This window comes from Pocillopora verrucosa, chromosome 3 (genome assembly GCF_036669915.1).
Source record: "Pocillopora verrucosa isolate sample1 chromosome 3, ASM3666991v2, whole genome shotgun sequence".
NCBI classification, from domain to species: domain Eukaryota; kingdom Metazoa; phylum Cnidaria; class Anthozoa; order Scleractinia; family Pocilloporidae; genus Pocillopora; species Pocillopora verrucosa.
In genome coordinates, this window is record NC_089314.1 from 3,407,861 (window position 1) to 3,424,369 (window position 16,509).

General features: G+C 39.9%; 1 protein-coding gene across 1 annotated transcript; it reads left to right on the forward strand.

The window, feature by feature from the left end:
* Positions 1 to 274: 274 nt before the first annotated feature.
* Positions 275 to 16,088, forward strand: LOC131799421 (uncharacterized). The gene is made up of 17 exons (XM_059117145.2): positions 275 to 537; positions 2,961 to 3,194; positions 4,274 to 4,359; positions 4,860 to 5,072; positions 5,757 to 6,050; positions 6,804 to 6,932; positions 7,581 to 7,664; positions 9,767 to 9,877; positions 10,028 to 10,081; positions 10,352 to 10,449; positions 10,713 to 10,825; positions 11,061 to 11,399; positions 12,178 to 12,329; positions 12,753 to 12,865; positions 13,449 to 13,573; positions 13,844 to 13,987; positions 14,916 to 16,088. Exons 1-17 carry the CDS (start codon positions 456 to 458, stop codon positions 15,191 to 15,193), a joined length of 2,649 nt encoding a protein of 882 aa, XP_058973128.2. The 5' UTR covers positions 275 to 455; the 3' UTR covers positions 15,194 to 16,088.
* The last annotated feature ends 421 nt before the right edge of the window (positions 16,089 to 16,509 follow it).

Below are 16,509 nucleotides of genomic sequence, written 5' to 3' on the forward strand. Positions count from 1 at the left end.
GAAGCCACTCAAAACGGACAACCGCAATGAATACTAATCAGAAAAACCGAAGCTTTTTTGGCACAAAAACAGAAATATTGATCTATAAGACAGCCAAAAAACCGCTTGACTGAAAATCATACAGCCCTCCTTCTGCTTATTTATCCTTATATTCTTTGAATTTCTCACATCTGGTCCGTGATCCCGTCTGTGGTCCTATCCGTAATCTAATCCTAATTTTTCCTTACCGCGTGTTTGTCTTCTTTGTGAGTGACATCTCACTATGCCCCGAATGACATTGGCATTTCATATCTGGAGAAGCTTGGTCTGATGAACGTTAGTTTCAGTTTGTCACGAAACCATAACTTATCCTTGTATTTTTGCTTCAGGCTGAAGAGTAGAAGTGGTAGAGAACTATTCAAATCTTCGCGATTTGTCGAACCAGAAGCATTTGGATCTCGGAGGACGGAGAAGACATGACTTTCCGCATGGTGACTACAATTTGGTTCATTCTCGGACTTTCCGTCACCCGAGTGGTTTATGGCGAGAAATGCGGAGGTATTAGATCATATTCACTTGCCTGCTTTATTGCATCTCGTGAGTTTTTACGGAATGTGACCATATTATTGGGCAATCTTTCGGTTTTTTTATGAAAGTATGTCTAGACAGGTAGCAAAACTAACAAGAGCGATCAGAGTTGTAATTCAATTCAACATGTCTGGTTACACGGTATGCTTCTCCAAGTATCATGACACATCGCTTTATATACTAACATTAGAAGAGCGGAAATACATCATGCAGGATGTTTTCGATTATAAAAACAAAATAAGGTTTTAATTTACCATTGAAACAGCGTGCGGAGTTGGAGGATGGATCAAACGCTCGACCACGTGAAACTTGAGCATACTTTAGAGAGAAACTAATTGCTGTGAATGATATTCTTTCCTTTAAGATAATTTTCATATTCCAAATGAAATATAGTCTAAGCTTAATTTTCTTTTCGAGGGCAATGAAGTGGGAAAGGAGGCTGGCGAGCTTGCGAAGAAGGTCATCGGTAGTTAGGAAGAAAGACCTTTAAATTGTAAATTCTCTGTTTATGCATGAGACCGCAGTTACTTGCCTGAGGGTATGCTTAGATTAAAATTTAAGTTAACAGGATCACTAAATCTCCTCTTTAATTCATCCGCCATAGTAAGTCCCCCTTCCTTTAAGTTGTTTTGCGGCCTTAAATGAAATCACAAGTTATGCAAATTCAACGTATCAAGAAAAGTGACTCAACATTGATAACAATAGGCTTTGTCATAATGACCCTACACGGCTATTTTGAACAGTGGCGCAACAGCTTCAGAACAAAATATATTAAAGTTCACACGGCAACCAGGTGGGCAATCAGACATAGTTTGAAGCTACTCTGGTTTATTTTTTAACTTTGTGGCTATTCAAGAGAATCATCAAGAGAATTTTGAATAGCCACAACGTTAAAGTTGCTCAAAAACCTTTTCAGACTTTGGGGCATATTTTCGCTAAACCAAAGGATCCTGTCACGAAAGAACAACGAACTGACGCCATTTATTCTATTCCTTGCAATGACTGTGACAACGAATACACCGGACAGACCAAACGTCAGTTTGGTACACGGTTAAAAGAGTACCAAAAAGCGGTTTTCCTTTGCAAAAAGGAAAATTCAGCTTTATGGGAGCATATATAACTAACTAACCATACAATTGGGTGGGATAATTCTAAAATTATCACCACTAATCGGCGTTACCGCCAGCGCCTTTGTTTGGTGGCTTGGCATATTAACTCCGCCCACGCTCCTTTAAATCGTGACGATGGCGGTTTGCTTCCTGACGCCTATTTACACCTCGTCAGAAAAAAAGGCCGCTAAAAGGACCTCGTTTAGATCACCCCTGATGAAGGCACAAGACAGAAGTGTCGAAACGTTGGGTCTATGAATTGTAACTTCTGCGGTTACATTCATTAAATCTGCAAACCAGAGTAGCTTTAAACTATGCCAGCTTCAGAACACATGAGGGATTTGACGAACTTTCCGATTAGCATACGAGAGGGAAATTTAAACGCTCGGAAAGGCTGAAGGAGAGACAGCGAAAAGAACATTTGAGGGGAGAAAATAGCAGCGAGAAAGTTGGAGGGGGATACTTTCACTTTCTCGCTCGACGGACTATCGAATCACGACTTCGCCGCTCTCAGATTTATCTTTCATAGTGTGAGAGCAGTTCAAATCTCGCGCGCGCTACGCAAGTCAGACTCAAATCTTTGTGTGCATAATAAGTAATGGTAATAGGACTGAGTGGATTCCAATTCGGTCTGTAATCATACAAGCGATAACAAAATTGAACGACCAAGCAGCGGAAGTCCGATTTGTTTATCACGAGCATGATAAGGAACTGTCCGATAAAAAAAAGATTAGTCACGAACTCTTTTGCGTCGCTTCAGCCAAAGTTCCTCAGCGCTACAAATAACTAAAAGACTATTATTTAATACTTAATGTGAGAAGTTGAGCCGGAACCGCTGTCAGTTTAGTTCGGTTAAGTGCGTGAAAGGAAGCAGCGGTGTCTCTGTTTATCTCTCTAGTTTGTGTAAAGGCTTCTTAGTAATTCATCGGGAAAATCGGCCGCTGGATTAAGGGTACTTCTGCCGTTTTATGTTTGTCACGCAACATCTCTTTACACACAAATTCTGTCGGTGAAAATTAGACGAGCATTCATAAGCGCTCGTGGCTCATTATATTGCCCAAAATGTTTCTTATTTTCCCTTTTCAACGGAATAAAAAACGCAGAGCAGTATTAAGTCAAAAAGAAAATTGTATGATTAAACGTAGGAGGTTAACACAGTGTAAAGAAGAACGAAAAGTTGGGCTTAGGAAAAGTCACTTTAGACATATACAGTTTGATATTTCTATCAACTACAAGTTAAAAGTAATATTCAGTCAAAATTGTTTGTTTAATCTTTGTGTGCAGATGTTTTTGACGATTTACCCGCATCTTGCTGTCCCACAAAGTACATTGATGTCTGTTGTCCGTTTGCAAAACTGTGTGACGCTACAGCGACACCCACTCCTAGTATGATGACTTCAAGTCCAACGCAGAGAAGCAGGGGAAAACCATTTTGTATGAAACCTCAAAATTCGTCAGCTTGTGAGGCGGGATTTTTCTTCAACAAAAGTTTGAAGAGACTCGAACCCTGTCCTGATGGTAAGTTTGTAGTTGACAGAAAAGTAGAGATGATAAGTTTTGAGCTCGGTGAAGAATTAAGAAAGATGTTTTTTCGTCTTGTCACGTTCCAAATCCGAAGGTTTGAGTTTCGATTCCTCATGGGGACTCAGAATTTTTTCTTTGTCCCACGCTCGTGACAAGACGAAAAAACATCTTTCCTAAGTTTGTAGTTCCCTGATGATATTTTATCATTTTGCCATCCCGGAAGTGGGAAGTTGCAACAACTTACGGTTGTTTGTTATAATGAAATATAGTTAGCAGCTTTCATATTAATGTCTAAACGCGGAAAATTCATTAAAATAGTGGTTTATTTCGCGGTTTATGGATAAGATCTATTTACTATCAATTTCCGAAGTGCGGTCATGGAATGGGTGCGGGGGAAAACTACTTCTCATTCCTTCTCCTAAAATAAATCAAAACCATGTTGTCACAACTTGCAAAACAATCCCACTGGAATCTATTAGCGGATAGCTCCAGTGCAGACGAGAGATACGTGTTATCAAGGAAAAAAATGGAGGTTAACTAAGAAAATAACTCAACCAGGCTGGATATTTTGTTAAAGGATCCTAAGACGCTTTCCGTTTTGTAACGAACTTCAGGTCGGGATCGAAACTTGGTTAGTTTATTACTGTCGTCTCTGCTGATTTCTGTAGACAGATTTAAGTAGGCCTTTGCATTGTGACAGAGCCAAATTGGTAAATAAAGGATTTTCAATGATTCATGTTTGCGTAGTTACATATTATTTCGTATGTTTAGAGAGAAAACAATTTTTTTCTCTCGTAACCCGCTATTACAGATTCTCGCTACTGCGGACACTAAATCTATTCCCCCCCTCGAGGGTGTCCGCAATAAAAGGGGTCGACTCTACACTCTTGGGTTGATGAATTAGATATAGAAGAGGCAGCGCAATGATGAAAACTAAATTGTTCTCATGATCTCATGAAAGGGATGAATTTAACTCTCACCAAAAACGCAATTAAGGCGAAAAGTCATCTGTCTGCTTGAAGTAAGAATCTATCGTAAAATTAAGGAAATATTGACTTTATGAATGTTTTCAGGCTTCTATTGTCCCCAGGACCAACTCTGTATCATACCATGTCCAAAGGGAGCATACTGTGTCAGGGATAAAATAGTTAACGCTACGGTAAGTTTTTCATGATTTTATTCAACACAGAGTGGGAGAAGCGGTGGACTAAAAGTTAGTGTGTTGACTCTGGGTCGAGAAGTTTGACACTGGCTGGGTCTCTGGTGCAAAGTAGTCTAATTTTATAGTGTCCTTACAACCCAGAGGTGTGAATGGGTACCGCGGAGAATTGTCTTGAGCTAAAATCAGTTTCCAGATAAAGGCAAAAACAGTTTCGACTTCTCCTCACTCGTGGGTGGTGCCTAGAGTTAACTGGGAGGGAGGGGGGGGGGGGTTGCCAAAGTGATCTTCCATAAAGTATTCATGCAATCATGCAAGACAATGTTAATAAGGTTTAAGTCAACGTTTAATGAAACCAGTGTCACTTGAGGTTTTTTTAATGGTAGATTTACGCTACTAAATGCTCTGTTCTAAGCGACGATCTTTATGATTTCATATCCTTAATGGCAGAGCCCGTAGTATGCTCAGTTCATGATGAAAAAAATCATCTTATTTTCTAGAAAAAATCACCGCAATTGTGCCGCGAGAGTGGAAAATGCTGCAGTCCTTCTCAGTCCATCCCTATCTTTGATTCTTCAAAGTATATTTGCCCTGGAGCCCAGCTTCCAGTTCCCTGTCCTCCAGGCAACTATTGCCCAAACGTCACCATTCAAAAGACGTGTCCAAGTGGATATTTCTGTCGAAATGGAAGCGTGAAACCTCAAGAATGTCCGGTAAGAGTAACTAATCTTGTTGCATTGTCGGTAAAAATCACAGTGTTATTCGATAGTGTACATCCGAAGCATTTCCTGAGTGGCAACAGCCGTTACAGACAGATGCGAGATGAACGAGATTTTTAAGGCTATTTGCCCGTGTGAAATCCAAGTCCAAAACTATGAACATTGTGTATGTCTATGGAAATACTATAATCTCAGAATTATTTCACCTAACTTTTACTCCTTACTTCAAATATGAATATCGATAGCAAATGCTAAAACTGCAAAGAATAATAGATAATGCTCATAAAATGAATCCTTTTCATGAATGCTGTACATTATATGGATTTAGTTCATTAACGAGGAAGAAATCATTGTAACTAGATTTAAGGAGGAACAAATTTGTGCCTTCTGTGGCTTTACAGCTAGACTATTTCAAGGCGCCAAACCCCTTTCTAAGTGAAGCTGACTTTGGCGAGATTGGTTCGGGGCAGTGAGTTGCAAATTTGCTGTCCACGTCGAAGTTGCATTACTTATCCCAGTTGCTTTTGCATCTGCGTGAAGCAAAAAGGGAATAGAGAATATCAATTCATCTTCTATCGTTTATTTACATTTTATGGCAGAAACATATGGTAGATGCCATCCCTGTTGTTGCATGTACAACTCCTTGTTGGGCACAGTCTTATTTTGGTCTATTTTCAGATTCTCTCTATATGCAAAAAAGGGTCTTCAGCTCCTGTCAGCGCTCCTGGTGGTGTTTTACTCATCTTTGCAATATTGCTGGTGATGCTGTTGCTTTTGCTTTGTTTCAACCACGAAGAAAAACTTATAGAATGGTGTGAACGTTATGTAACAAAGAGACTCTTCGCAAAGCGACGGTCAAGAATGGAAGAGGATATCGGGAGGAACACTTTGGATAAATACCGAGAGGAGGCGGAGCCCAAGACACAAACCATCACCATTCGTTTTCAAAACCTGAGCCTCTCTCTTATGAAGGTAACTACCTGGTTGTGAGATGGGAGAGGGGAAGGAAGGAGGTCTTTTGTTATCAATCTCCAAGTAACGGTCAATCTCATGAACGAATGTTCGCCAAAGGTTATTTTTCTAACTTCCGAGTCCGGAACGTTATTTAGTCACGTACTATCGGCAGCCAAAATGCTGCTATGGTTAGTGCTACTGCTACTGCTACTGCTACTGCTACTGCTACTGCTACTGCTACTGCTACTGCTACTGCTACTGCTACTGCTACTGCTACTGCTACTGCTACTGCTACTGCTACTGCTACTGCTACTGCTACTGCCACTGCTATTATGATAATAAATATGATAATAATAATGATAGTATTGATGGTGAAAATAATAATAATATAGAAATGATATCATCATCATCTTGTTATTCGTATTATTCATTAATTTGTTTTGTTAATTTTTGGCGCCGAAGTACTACAAGGGAGCTTGTTAACACTTAGAAAAATTCGGCGCGAAAGTGCGCCACGAAAAAATAAAAACCAATTTATGGGATATATTTCGAAGGACTCTACGTTAAAGTAAGAGTTTCTGCATGCGTTGGAGAGTAAAGGAAGAATTTATGCTTTGAATATATTTCAATTGGAGCGTAATCTTGAGTGGAAGGAGAATACTGAAGAATAAGTCAGAGCTTACTTCTACAAATATTTGACACCACACACATTGTCGGTAATAGGATTTTTATGTACTTATGCGTTGTGTGTTGTTTTCTTCATTTTAACAGACTAAGGTAGCCATTCTTCAAGGCGTGTCCGGTCAACTCCTACCTGGGGAAGTAACTGCGGTAATGGGCCCCTCGGGATCCGGCAAAACAACGTTTCTTAACACCCTTAGTGGAAAAGCGTATTATGGGGTTGGTCTTCTATGTGAAATAAGTGTAACTAAAATAATCTCACTGGAGCCAATTATTGACTTCAGCACTCTTGAGCTCAAGGGTGTGATCAGTCCCTGGATGCTGTAAAAATTGACGCATTCTTAGGTGCTATCAGGATTTTACTTTCCCTTGGTGTCCCTTGGAACTAAAGATGGTTCGATAGTATTGAAGCTAATGGAATCATTCTTAAAAATGGCCATTAACAATATAGGGGATGGCTGGATGGTTAGTCCTTTGCAGGGGGCTTTAGCTAATAGAATCCGATCAAGGAAAACTAAATATTTCCATCATTTAAAGGGAAAGCATGTCATTGATAACTTGCGGAAAATACTATTTTAGGACTTTTTCTTGTTATTTTTTTTTTTGCAGTTGAGACTAATATTTACAATACCACGAATAAAAATTTACTGTTGCGACAATGCAATCACTACTTATGACATGCATGTTCTACTCGCGCTGTAAACCTATTGTGACTTTAGGAGCGTGAAAGTAATTGACATGATGGACAGAACTAAGATTGAAGAGAGATCTGGGAATACGATGCAACATACTCCTAGAAAGCATTAGGGTTCACTTAATTAAACAAATTCAAGGCCGCTTACTGCAGTTTTTTATTTCTGTTTTCAGAAACGCGCGGGTAGTCTCTTCATCAACGACAACTTTGTACAAGACTTGGGTGTTTTCAGAAACATCACAGGATTTGTTCCGCAGGTTAGTTTTGCGTCAGAAACTAAGAAGCAACAGCTTAGTTTTTTTCTATCGATGTCGTTTTAGATGGCCATCACCGCGCTCAACAAATTGATCGACGATCAGCGCTACAAACGGCACAGAAGGAAAATACCGATCGCATTCCATTCACTCGTACATTTCACCTTTACAGCCCCGCAATTAGATCTTTCTTCTCAAAAACTTTAAATTACTTTTAAATGATTCAGAGACTGGTACTATCTTTTTGCAACCTCCAATAATTTCATTCAAACACGACAAAAACATTTTGGTCAGAAGTTCATTTCAAACCAATGACCAACATGGAACTTTCGAATGCGGTAGCTCACGATGCAAAACCTGTCCTTCCATTCATAACGTTATCTGTTAAGATCACTGATCACTGATTACTTCACGTGCACCTCAGCCAATGTCAACTATTGTATAACTTACACTCACTACAAGTAGATTAGGTGACCGATTCCAAGAACACCTTCGCGACGCAGATAGAAATGACAAGGACGCTTCCAAACCAGTCCAGGCTTATCTCCCTGATCATTGTTAGCATATTAACAGTTTGTGGCCTTTTCTTACATCTAGGCAGTCCGTAAAGCCGCAATACTCTGGAACAAAAACTTATTTCTCAAATCGGCACTCCTAATCTCCACTGAGTCACAATCGCTTTTCATTCAACTACTTTATTCCTATTTTCTCTTCACCATGTTCCCACTAATAGCTCAGCTCCATTTTCTTCATAGAAACACACACACAACCCACAATTACTCCATTCGCTCGGACGAACAGCTAACGCTCGTAACGTCAGCTTTGAAACTTTTTACCGTGGCCAATTTACGTTATCAATTCAGTTGGTAATACCAAAATTACACTTTTACACTCTCCCACCGACGAAGAAGCACATCAGGAACTTACCCTATTTATTCATGTGGATCTTAGATTTTGAATTATGTTTCTGTTAGCGTTCGCTTGCACTTGGTTACAATAAATATAATTTCTTTCGATTACTCTTTGACTTTCCTAAAAAGGAATTATTTTATGTTTTATTCCCCAAAGAGCCGAGTTATTTCATGGAAGGAATACTTAAGGCTGCTTCCCTAAATCATTTGGTATCTCGATCGGCCTTATAGTTTTGCAGAAATGTTAACGATGACGAAAATTTGGACTTTTTTGATAACTTTGCGATTGTCGCTCAATGCTGGCATGATACCCGGAAAAAAAAGAGTCCTACCCTTCATACAGATTTCTAGGATCAAAAATTTGTAATTTTGGAAAAAACGCGCAAGGATTGGCCATAGTTGATTAGAACAATTGTTGCTTACTAATGAATCATTGAACTCTCTCCTTATTTCGCACATAACACGTGGGTGTTACGTGGACAAGAAAACATCAACAACAGTACAGTTTTAATTACTAAAGTTGAACTTGAAATCTCAAAACAGTTCATTGCGTTACGTCTTAAGCTCACTAATGTTAGAGTGATAAAGAAACTTTTAAGGTAACACAAATAGCTCGGTTAAGGTAGCATTCAACTTTCTCAAATAAACAAGTCTGAAAGGTTGAGTTCACGCGTCCTGTGCCGAAAAACAAGCTTGACTTAACATAAGTGCGCACATGAGGCGTGGGTTGAACGCTCGCACATTAATACGTGGTTTTCATTCCAATCGTAGTAGCTCGATATACTCTTAACACAGAATTATGCCATGGAGCGAGGTCACTTCTGTATGGAGAGAGCTAACTTTTATTGCGGAGCGATCAACTTTGGTTGGAGCGAAGTGACTTGAAGTGATCTAGCCATGGAGCGAAGTGACCAAAAACCGTTAACAAGTTAGCATTTGTGAGAATTTTTAAGTCTTAGGCACAGAAAGAAGCCAACCGTAATGTATAATTTAGTCAAGAGATGGTTTAAGTCGTATATAATAAAATGCTTAGGACAATTCGACTATTGCTGCAGTGTTTGAAATTAGACTGAAACAGAATATGATTCAAAGCAAGGATAAAAAGGAAACTTCTGTGTCAGGCAGCGTAAGGAGTTAATCTTGTGCCCACCCACAATATATGCCTCTATTCAACTTGTACTCTTTTTCCTTCAGGAAGATATCATGCACAGAACACTGACAGTAAAGGAGGTTTTGATTTATCAAGCAAATCTTAGGTTGCCATCATCGATTTCCCAAGAAGAAAAGAAAAGAAAAGTCAACGAGGTATGTCACCGATTAAAATATTGTATAATACTGGAACTGAATAATGCTAATAAGAAACCTGTATAGGTAAGCTCGTTTTACATTACTCGCTTTACCATTGAATGAAATAATAAAATTGAAACAGTGAAATTGACCCTTTTGGTTTGGCAGGTCTTGGATCTTCTTGATTTGGCGCACGTCAAGGATACAAAGATTGGAGACGAGGTATGGGCTTTCTAAAGAGGAAAACGTTTGTCAGTGTGAGGACCATATATTATCATGACACCATTACAAAGAATTAGTGTGCCCGCAACTGGCCGTTGAAAACAGCGTCTCGGCTTCACAGCTTCGAATTCGTATAGCTTCTATCTATTGCTCTTTCGAGTCTTGTAGATAGTGTCATTTTCGTAGGATTATCTGTTTCGGTCTAGTTTTGTTTATTTGCTTGTCTAATTGTTCTGTTTGTTTGTTTGTTTTTTTTAACTATCTTACTAGGAATCAAGAGGCATTTCTGGAGGGCAAAGGAAACGCGTCAACATAGGAATGGAATTGGTGACTGACCCGACGTTGCTTTTTCTTGATGAACCGACGAGGTAGGACAGAAAATTCAGCTTCTTTAGCGAGTTGTTGCATGTGATACGGATATTCCTTTTTGATGTCCTTTAATGTGATTAAATGGTTGATGATATTTCGAATCCATAGCCACTGAAGGCACAACAAGGCAAAATATCAGGAGTCCTTGCCATCCCATTTTACCACCATAGTTGCCTGACTATGCAATCTAAGGCTTTGACCTTAAGGTGCTTCCATTCTGGATTTATTAAACTCTACACTTGCCTGGTTGCTTCTCTTGTAGCGGTCTAGACAGTACTTCAAGTTTGATGGTTGTGGATGCGTTAAAGGCCGTAGCCGAAGAAAAGAAACTGACAGTTGTTTGCGTCATTCATCAGCCAAGATACGAAATATTCAGTAAGTCTGAATTGCAAATTGCAACAAGTTTAATTTTTCCACTCTGATTTCTTTGCCGTCTCAAAACGTAGACAGAAATAACTTTGTGAGTGTAATATTTAATAAGATTAGAAACAGAAACAGCGAAACGATTCTTTGGGTATAATTTGTTTCTCTATTGGCAAAATGCAACCTAAAATTTATAATTCAAACCCTTTTTCTGATTGTCGTGTTCCATTTTTCGGTTTTTTTGTAGGTAAATTCCATAAAGTTCTCTTTCTTGCGCCTGGCGGACGAACCGTCTTCTTAGGAAGTATACCAGAGGCAGAAAACTACTTTGATATGATTGGATTTCAAATACCCGAGAGAGTGAACCCAGCAGATTTTTACATGGATGTCATCGGCGGATTGTGTAAGGGCTCTGAGGAACCAACTAGTACTTTACCCGAGCGTTGGGAGCAGTATGCTGCTGAAAATAACGCGGGCGCTGAAAACACCGACTCTGCTGATGGCAGTCAGGCAGTTCTAGTCGACGGGATAGAGCAATTGTCTCTTAGATCTATTCTGGGACTGTTTAGGAGAAACCAAAACAAAGGTACTCAGCGATTTCCAAAGATATTATAAGTCTGTTCCCCGCGATCTATGATAATTAATTGTCGCCTAAATCAATCGGTATTAATCGATGTTTGTCAGTCAGTTTCTATGTATATATCTGCCGATCGATTAGGAATCGTCAGTCGCAATTAGAAATCTCTCATTTTAAGCTGTTTCTACTGTCAACGATTCTTCGCATTCGCAACGATATCTCGCGATCTATGCTTCTACTTCTTAGTGGAGAGTTTACTTCAGAGTTGAGCTTACTTCAGTTGTTGATTGCTGGTATTAAGGAAGGATCCAAACAGAAAATAACGAATACATGGAATGACAACTAAATTACAGTGGAAATAAAAATCGCTTACAGTCGACATGTTGAAATGGGTTCCAATCCCGTTGAAGCCTAACTTTTTTCAGGCTTCTTTAGTGCAATCTCCTTAATTGCAGCACAACTGCGAGGATCATTTCTTTACTACTGACTCGACTTTTTGAAAGTTGATGAAGCTTTATATCGATAAGATCTGCCGATTAAAATCATCGTGGATTGGTCTGACTGGGCGCGCAGCTGCAACTTTGAGAGCTCGCCTTACATTCTGTGGCCGAATAGAAAAGAGCCTGATGATGGACGTCAGCAGTTCGTTTAACGTTACGGACCATTCAAATTCCTATGTCTCGCGTTTTCTAATGTTCAACTTCATCTTCTATATGTCCTTCCTTCTCTTTAAGGAGACCCAAATGCTTTAGCATAAGGTGATCGCCCTTTCAATTTCCATTTTCAGATCAAGACAGGCAGATGCCCAACTTCTTGATTCAGTTCATCACGTTTCTTCGTCGTGAGATTCGACTGCAGTTTCGTTTGTCACGATCCCTTCTTCTGGATCAGTTCTTGGTGTTACTTGCAGGGGGTACCCTTGGGGCCCTCAGAAAGGAGGTTAGTTGGCATTTATGTAGTCAGTATTTAACATTTTTCAAATAGGGATCACTACTGCTGGTGTGATACATAGCGCACAAAATGGTATTGACTTATAGCGCCGTTTTTGAAATCTTTCATGTATCTTAGTCTCAGAGAGATTTGTTGCTAAAGACTACAGTGCCATGCAGTCCAGTGTTTTGTGGAAAGAAGCAAGGGTCCCAAAAGTCAGGATATTGTAATAACTGTGATAGCCAAGTTGTCGTCAATAACTAGAAATTATCATCGCATCGGTGCTTAGCTTTTCGCACTGGGCGAGATTTGTAAAAACTTCCCGCGCTAAAAATTGACTTCTAGAGTACCTTTTCTACATTCTTTGTATTCTTTCTATCTTAGGTGATGACTCGTCCAACTTGAAAATACCTTTTTTCTTTCTATCACCAGGCTCCCCTTGACGAATTCTTCACTCTCGTCACCCTCAGCTCCTTAGCAATTGGTCTGACCGCCATGTTATCTGCGTTGAGATGTTTTGGTAGCACCAGGACTACTTTCTGGCGGTAAGGGGTGGGGAATTGTATTTCTTGATCTGTGTGAATAACGACCCGAAAAAGACGATCGACAGTAACACTAGAGACAAAAATGCAGAGGTCGACGGCGACAATGAAAACGACGTGGAAAACGGACATTTAAACGACACGTTTTTTTATGGTAACAGCTACAAGGACGAGTACGAGAACGAGGGCGACGGCGAAAATTACTATAACAACGACGACGAAACAATTCGGAAGACGACAACGACGGTGACGATTAAAACGGCAACAAAAACGAGATTGCATCGAGGACGAAGTGCTGTGACGAAGACGTAGACGACAACGAAGACAGGCAAGAAGACGGCGGATATGGATTCTTCCTTTTCGATATTTGAGAGGTATTTTGCCAAATTTTTGAAAAAAATTAGAATTCCACGTTCCAAAGACATAATGAGGAGACGAATCTGACTGGAACGTATGGATTTTCTTAGAAATGTTTCGGCTGAATCGCTCAGCCTTCATCCGACTGTTGGAATGTGAGTGGTTTCATACTTACTTTTACACTTACTTTTATTCCTATTTGATATTCATTATCAATGTCACTTTGCAGTGAAGCCGCAGCTGGTGTCAACAGGATAAGTTACTTTGTGGCTGTCAATGTCGCTCAGATTCCCATAATCGTCATCACTCCTGTTGTTTATTTGAGCCTGCTGTACCCACTGATTGCACCGAGAGGTAGAAATCGTATCGTTTTATCTGATGGGCATGGGTTTTCATTACTTTTGAAATTGCGCGTGCCTCTGTTTGTCTCTTTGTTTGTCCGTTAGTATGATATTTGACGTAAGGCCAGAAAGTCAGCGAATGTTAAGGTTGAGGCCGAACAATCGCACAGAATGAGATAGTAAACAATTTTTGATCTCTTGCGCACAGTTATACCTCCCTACACCCCCTTTCAAACTTAGATCTAAGTGTCTGTTGTAATTTTTTTGAAAATTCTTTTCTTAGCTTATTTCCGATTTCATTATGTTGCCACTCTTGGAGTTCAGTTCGCCTGCACTGGAGCGGGATACTGCATATCCGCTATTTTCAGCCCAAAAAACTCACAGATGGCATCTGTTACTTTTGCACTCATTTCTTCTCTTGTGGCAGGTAAACAAAGGAAAGGTTATCATGACAAACAGTAATACGAGGGGAAGGTAGAAGAGGGATGGGACGATAGAGAATGGAACTTAAGAAAATTTGTATTGATGCGTCACGTTAATCAATTTGACTTCGCTGCTTTGAGTTGCTGTATTGGTTTGCTACCTTTGGGTTACTGGACATTACTTATCGCCTGAGGAAGAGGGTGGAGATTTTTTATAGGATCGCATGGTTAAGGGAGAGGGGGGAGGAATCAGTCGTCGCCAATAAGAGGGCGAAGTTAAGACAATTGAACAATTGAATGCAAATGGTGAGATGGGGGGGGGGGGGTGGGTCATAAGGATACAACAGAGCCTTAAAGAATCAAGTAAATTTTATCGTGACAAAACCATAATCCTCCCTCCCTCCCCCCTCTCCCGGCGGTGAATAATGACCGGCCCTTACTGAAACAGAGGAAACTCCTCGTCAATTCCGTCTCGAATATGACGACATTATGAAAAAAAAAACCAGTTATTGATAATTAATCGCGCTAAAAGTTCAAATCTGGGACATTGAATCTTTTCGGATCCGGTGTCTAAGCAAACAAAGTTTAGAGCGATAACGAAGGCATCCTATCGTAAACCAAGTCAAACGCGACCGAGCTTTTAAGAATTTACCAGAATGTCTGTTGCGTACGCTTTTGGCATAGGTCCATAAATCCTAAAAATCTTAACAATTTGTCCCCGTGATCGATTTGCGATTATGCATGAGTTGGCACTCTTTCAATACAATATTTGTCAGGTGTAATCCTGGAACAATTTATTTAAATGTCAAGTTACGAAATATTTTGCAATAGCAATTTTATGCTGCTGGGGGTTTCTTGCCCTCCCCCTGCTCTGCTGCCGGTTCTCTTCGTAAATTGACACAATTCTATTTCTGTCTCGCATTGAATTCCCAGGCAGTTCTCCTACACTGTGTAAAATGGCAGAGAGCGCGCTCGGTCCAGTGATCTACAGTCTGTCTTACTGCCGCTGGTACCTGGAGGCGCTGTTTGAAAAGGAGGCTATTCGTTACCCAGAAGTCATGGCGCGCTATGTGCATGGTCTATCGACAAGGAATGGATATACACTGAATAACTACAGCTCTTGTGTAGCAGTCTTATTTGCGATGGGGTTTGCTTACCGAGTGCTGGCTTTGTTGTTTATGTTGTTTACAAATAGAGGGAAGCAACATTAGCTGCATCTTGTTGTTAGAGAAATCTGGAGGAAAGCGTATTATTGTTAAACTTAAGAGTGGCTTTAAATTAGATGATTAGATTTCATTTTTTTTGCGTGTGTCCTGTGACAGTGAACGCAAGAAAAGGAATTAGACGAGGGAGCCAACTTGTGCAAACATTATTTTGTTGTCAGTTGAGAGCATTTACTTCTGTTTTGTTGATTTTTTTCTTTTTCGTTAGCGTGCTCGAAGGTGTCATATATGTTTAACTTGTTAAGTGTCCCGCCAAGTCTGTTGTGATGTACACACAAGGCTTAAAATGACTATGCTAAGAGACTTAGAGGTCACCTCTGTTAGTTCGAAAGTCAGAATCACTATCGTCTAATTTTATGCGCAAGAATGCCGAAACCGGTGATCTTTGTCGGTTGTTGATAAATCACAATTGATGATTAAAAAAGCAAGTGAAGGTTTCATATTTGTTAGGAGATTCGTGGGCTCGAGTAACGGTCACTTTGGAAATGAGCCCGCAAACTTACAAGGCCATAAAATAAGTTTGATGATTGGATATCTGTTAATTACTAAACTGAATCTGCCATTCGACCTCTTAATCCAGAATGTTCATGTTTCTGAATAAGAATATCGATAATGTTGGTCGTCGGTTAGTATTTAATTGTCCGCCCTAAACGGTAATTCTTCTTTGTATTTTCTCGGTAGTCAGTTATATTTTCCCCCTTTGTCGCCAGTAAATTAACCCGATCCATCGCTAACAAGTGATCGCTAACGTTTTAAAAGAATCTTTTTTTTCAAATAATTTTTGCAATAGCAACTTAGATGAGCAGGTGGCCATGGGTTGTTGTTTTGAGACGCAGCTTTACGGATGGAAATATTCCTGATTAAAAGATCTCAGAAACTGTGATTCTAGTGGTTAATTTTTTGCGATTCCTCGTTGTGAAAAACGTTTTCTAGGACGCGGTTTTCCCTTTTTATCGGGAAAAAGGAGAGGACTTATTCACTGAAAAATGTATGATACGTTGGACCCAAATTAACACCTGTGCTGCTGAAGAAGCTGAAATATTCTCTCCACGTTTCTTCCTCGCACTCGAGCAATAACCACTCACTTTGTGTACAATGCGGAACATTTAGGCTAATTGCATCGTTCCTGTTTTGTGGACATCAACAGAAATCAATCTTTAAGTAAACATCTTACCACACAATCTATTTACATTTAATTAGGGTTGGCTCAGCGATTGTCAGTATAACGAATGTCCGTCCAGAATGGGCTGACATCGAGATATCCTTTTAGGCAAATTGATCCATTTATTTGCTTATAGCGCAGG

What these genes read in the sequence shown, in the direction of transcription:
- LOC131799421 (XM_059117145.2), top strand. Translation starts at nt 456, where the DNA reads ATGACTTTCCGCATGGTGACTACAATTTGGTTCATTCTCGGACTTTCC. An exon ending in AGAAAAGAAAAGTCAACGAG is followed by an intron (nt 9,878 to 10,027) that starts GTATGTCACCGA and finishes TTGGTTTGGCAG; the next exon opens with GTCTTGGATCTTCTTGATTT. An exon ending in ATACAAAGATTGGAGACGAG is followed by an intron (nt 10,082 to 10,351) that starts GTATGGGCTTTC and finishes CTATCTTACTAG; the next exon opens with GAATCAAGAGGCATTTCTGG.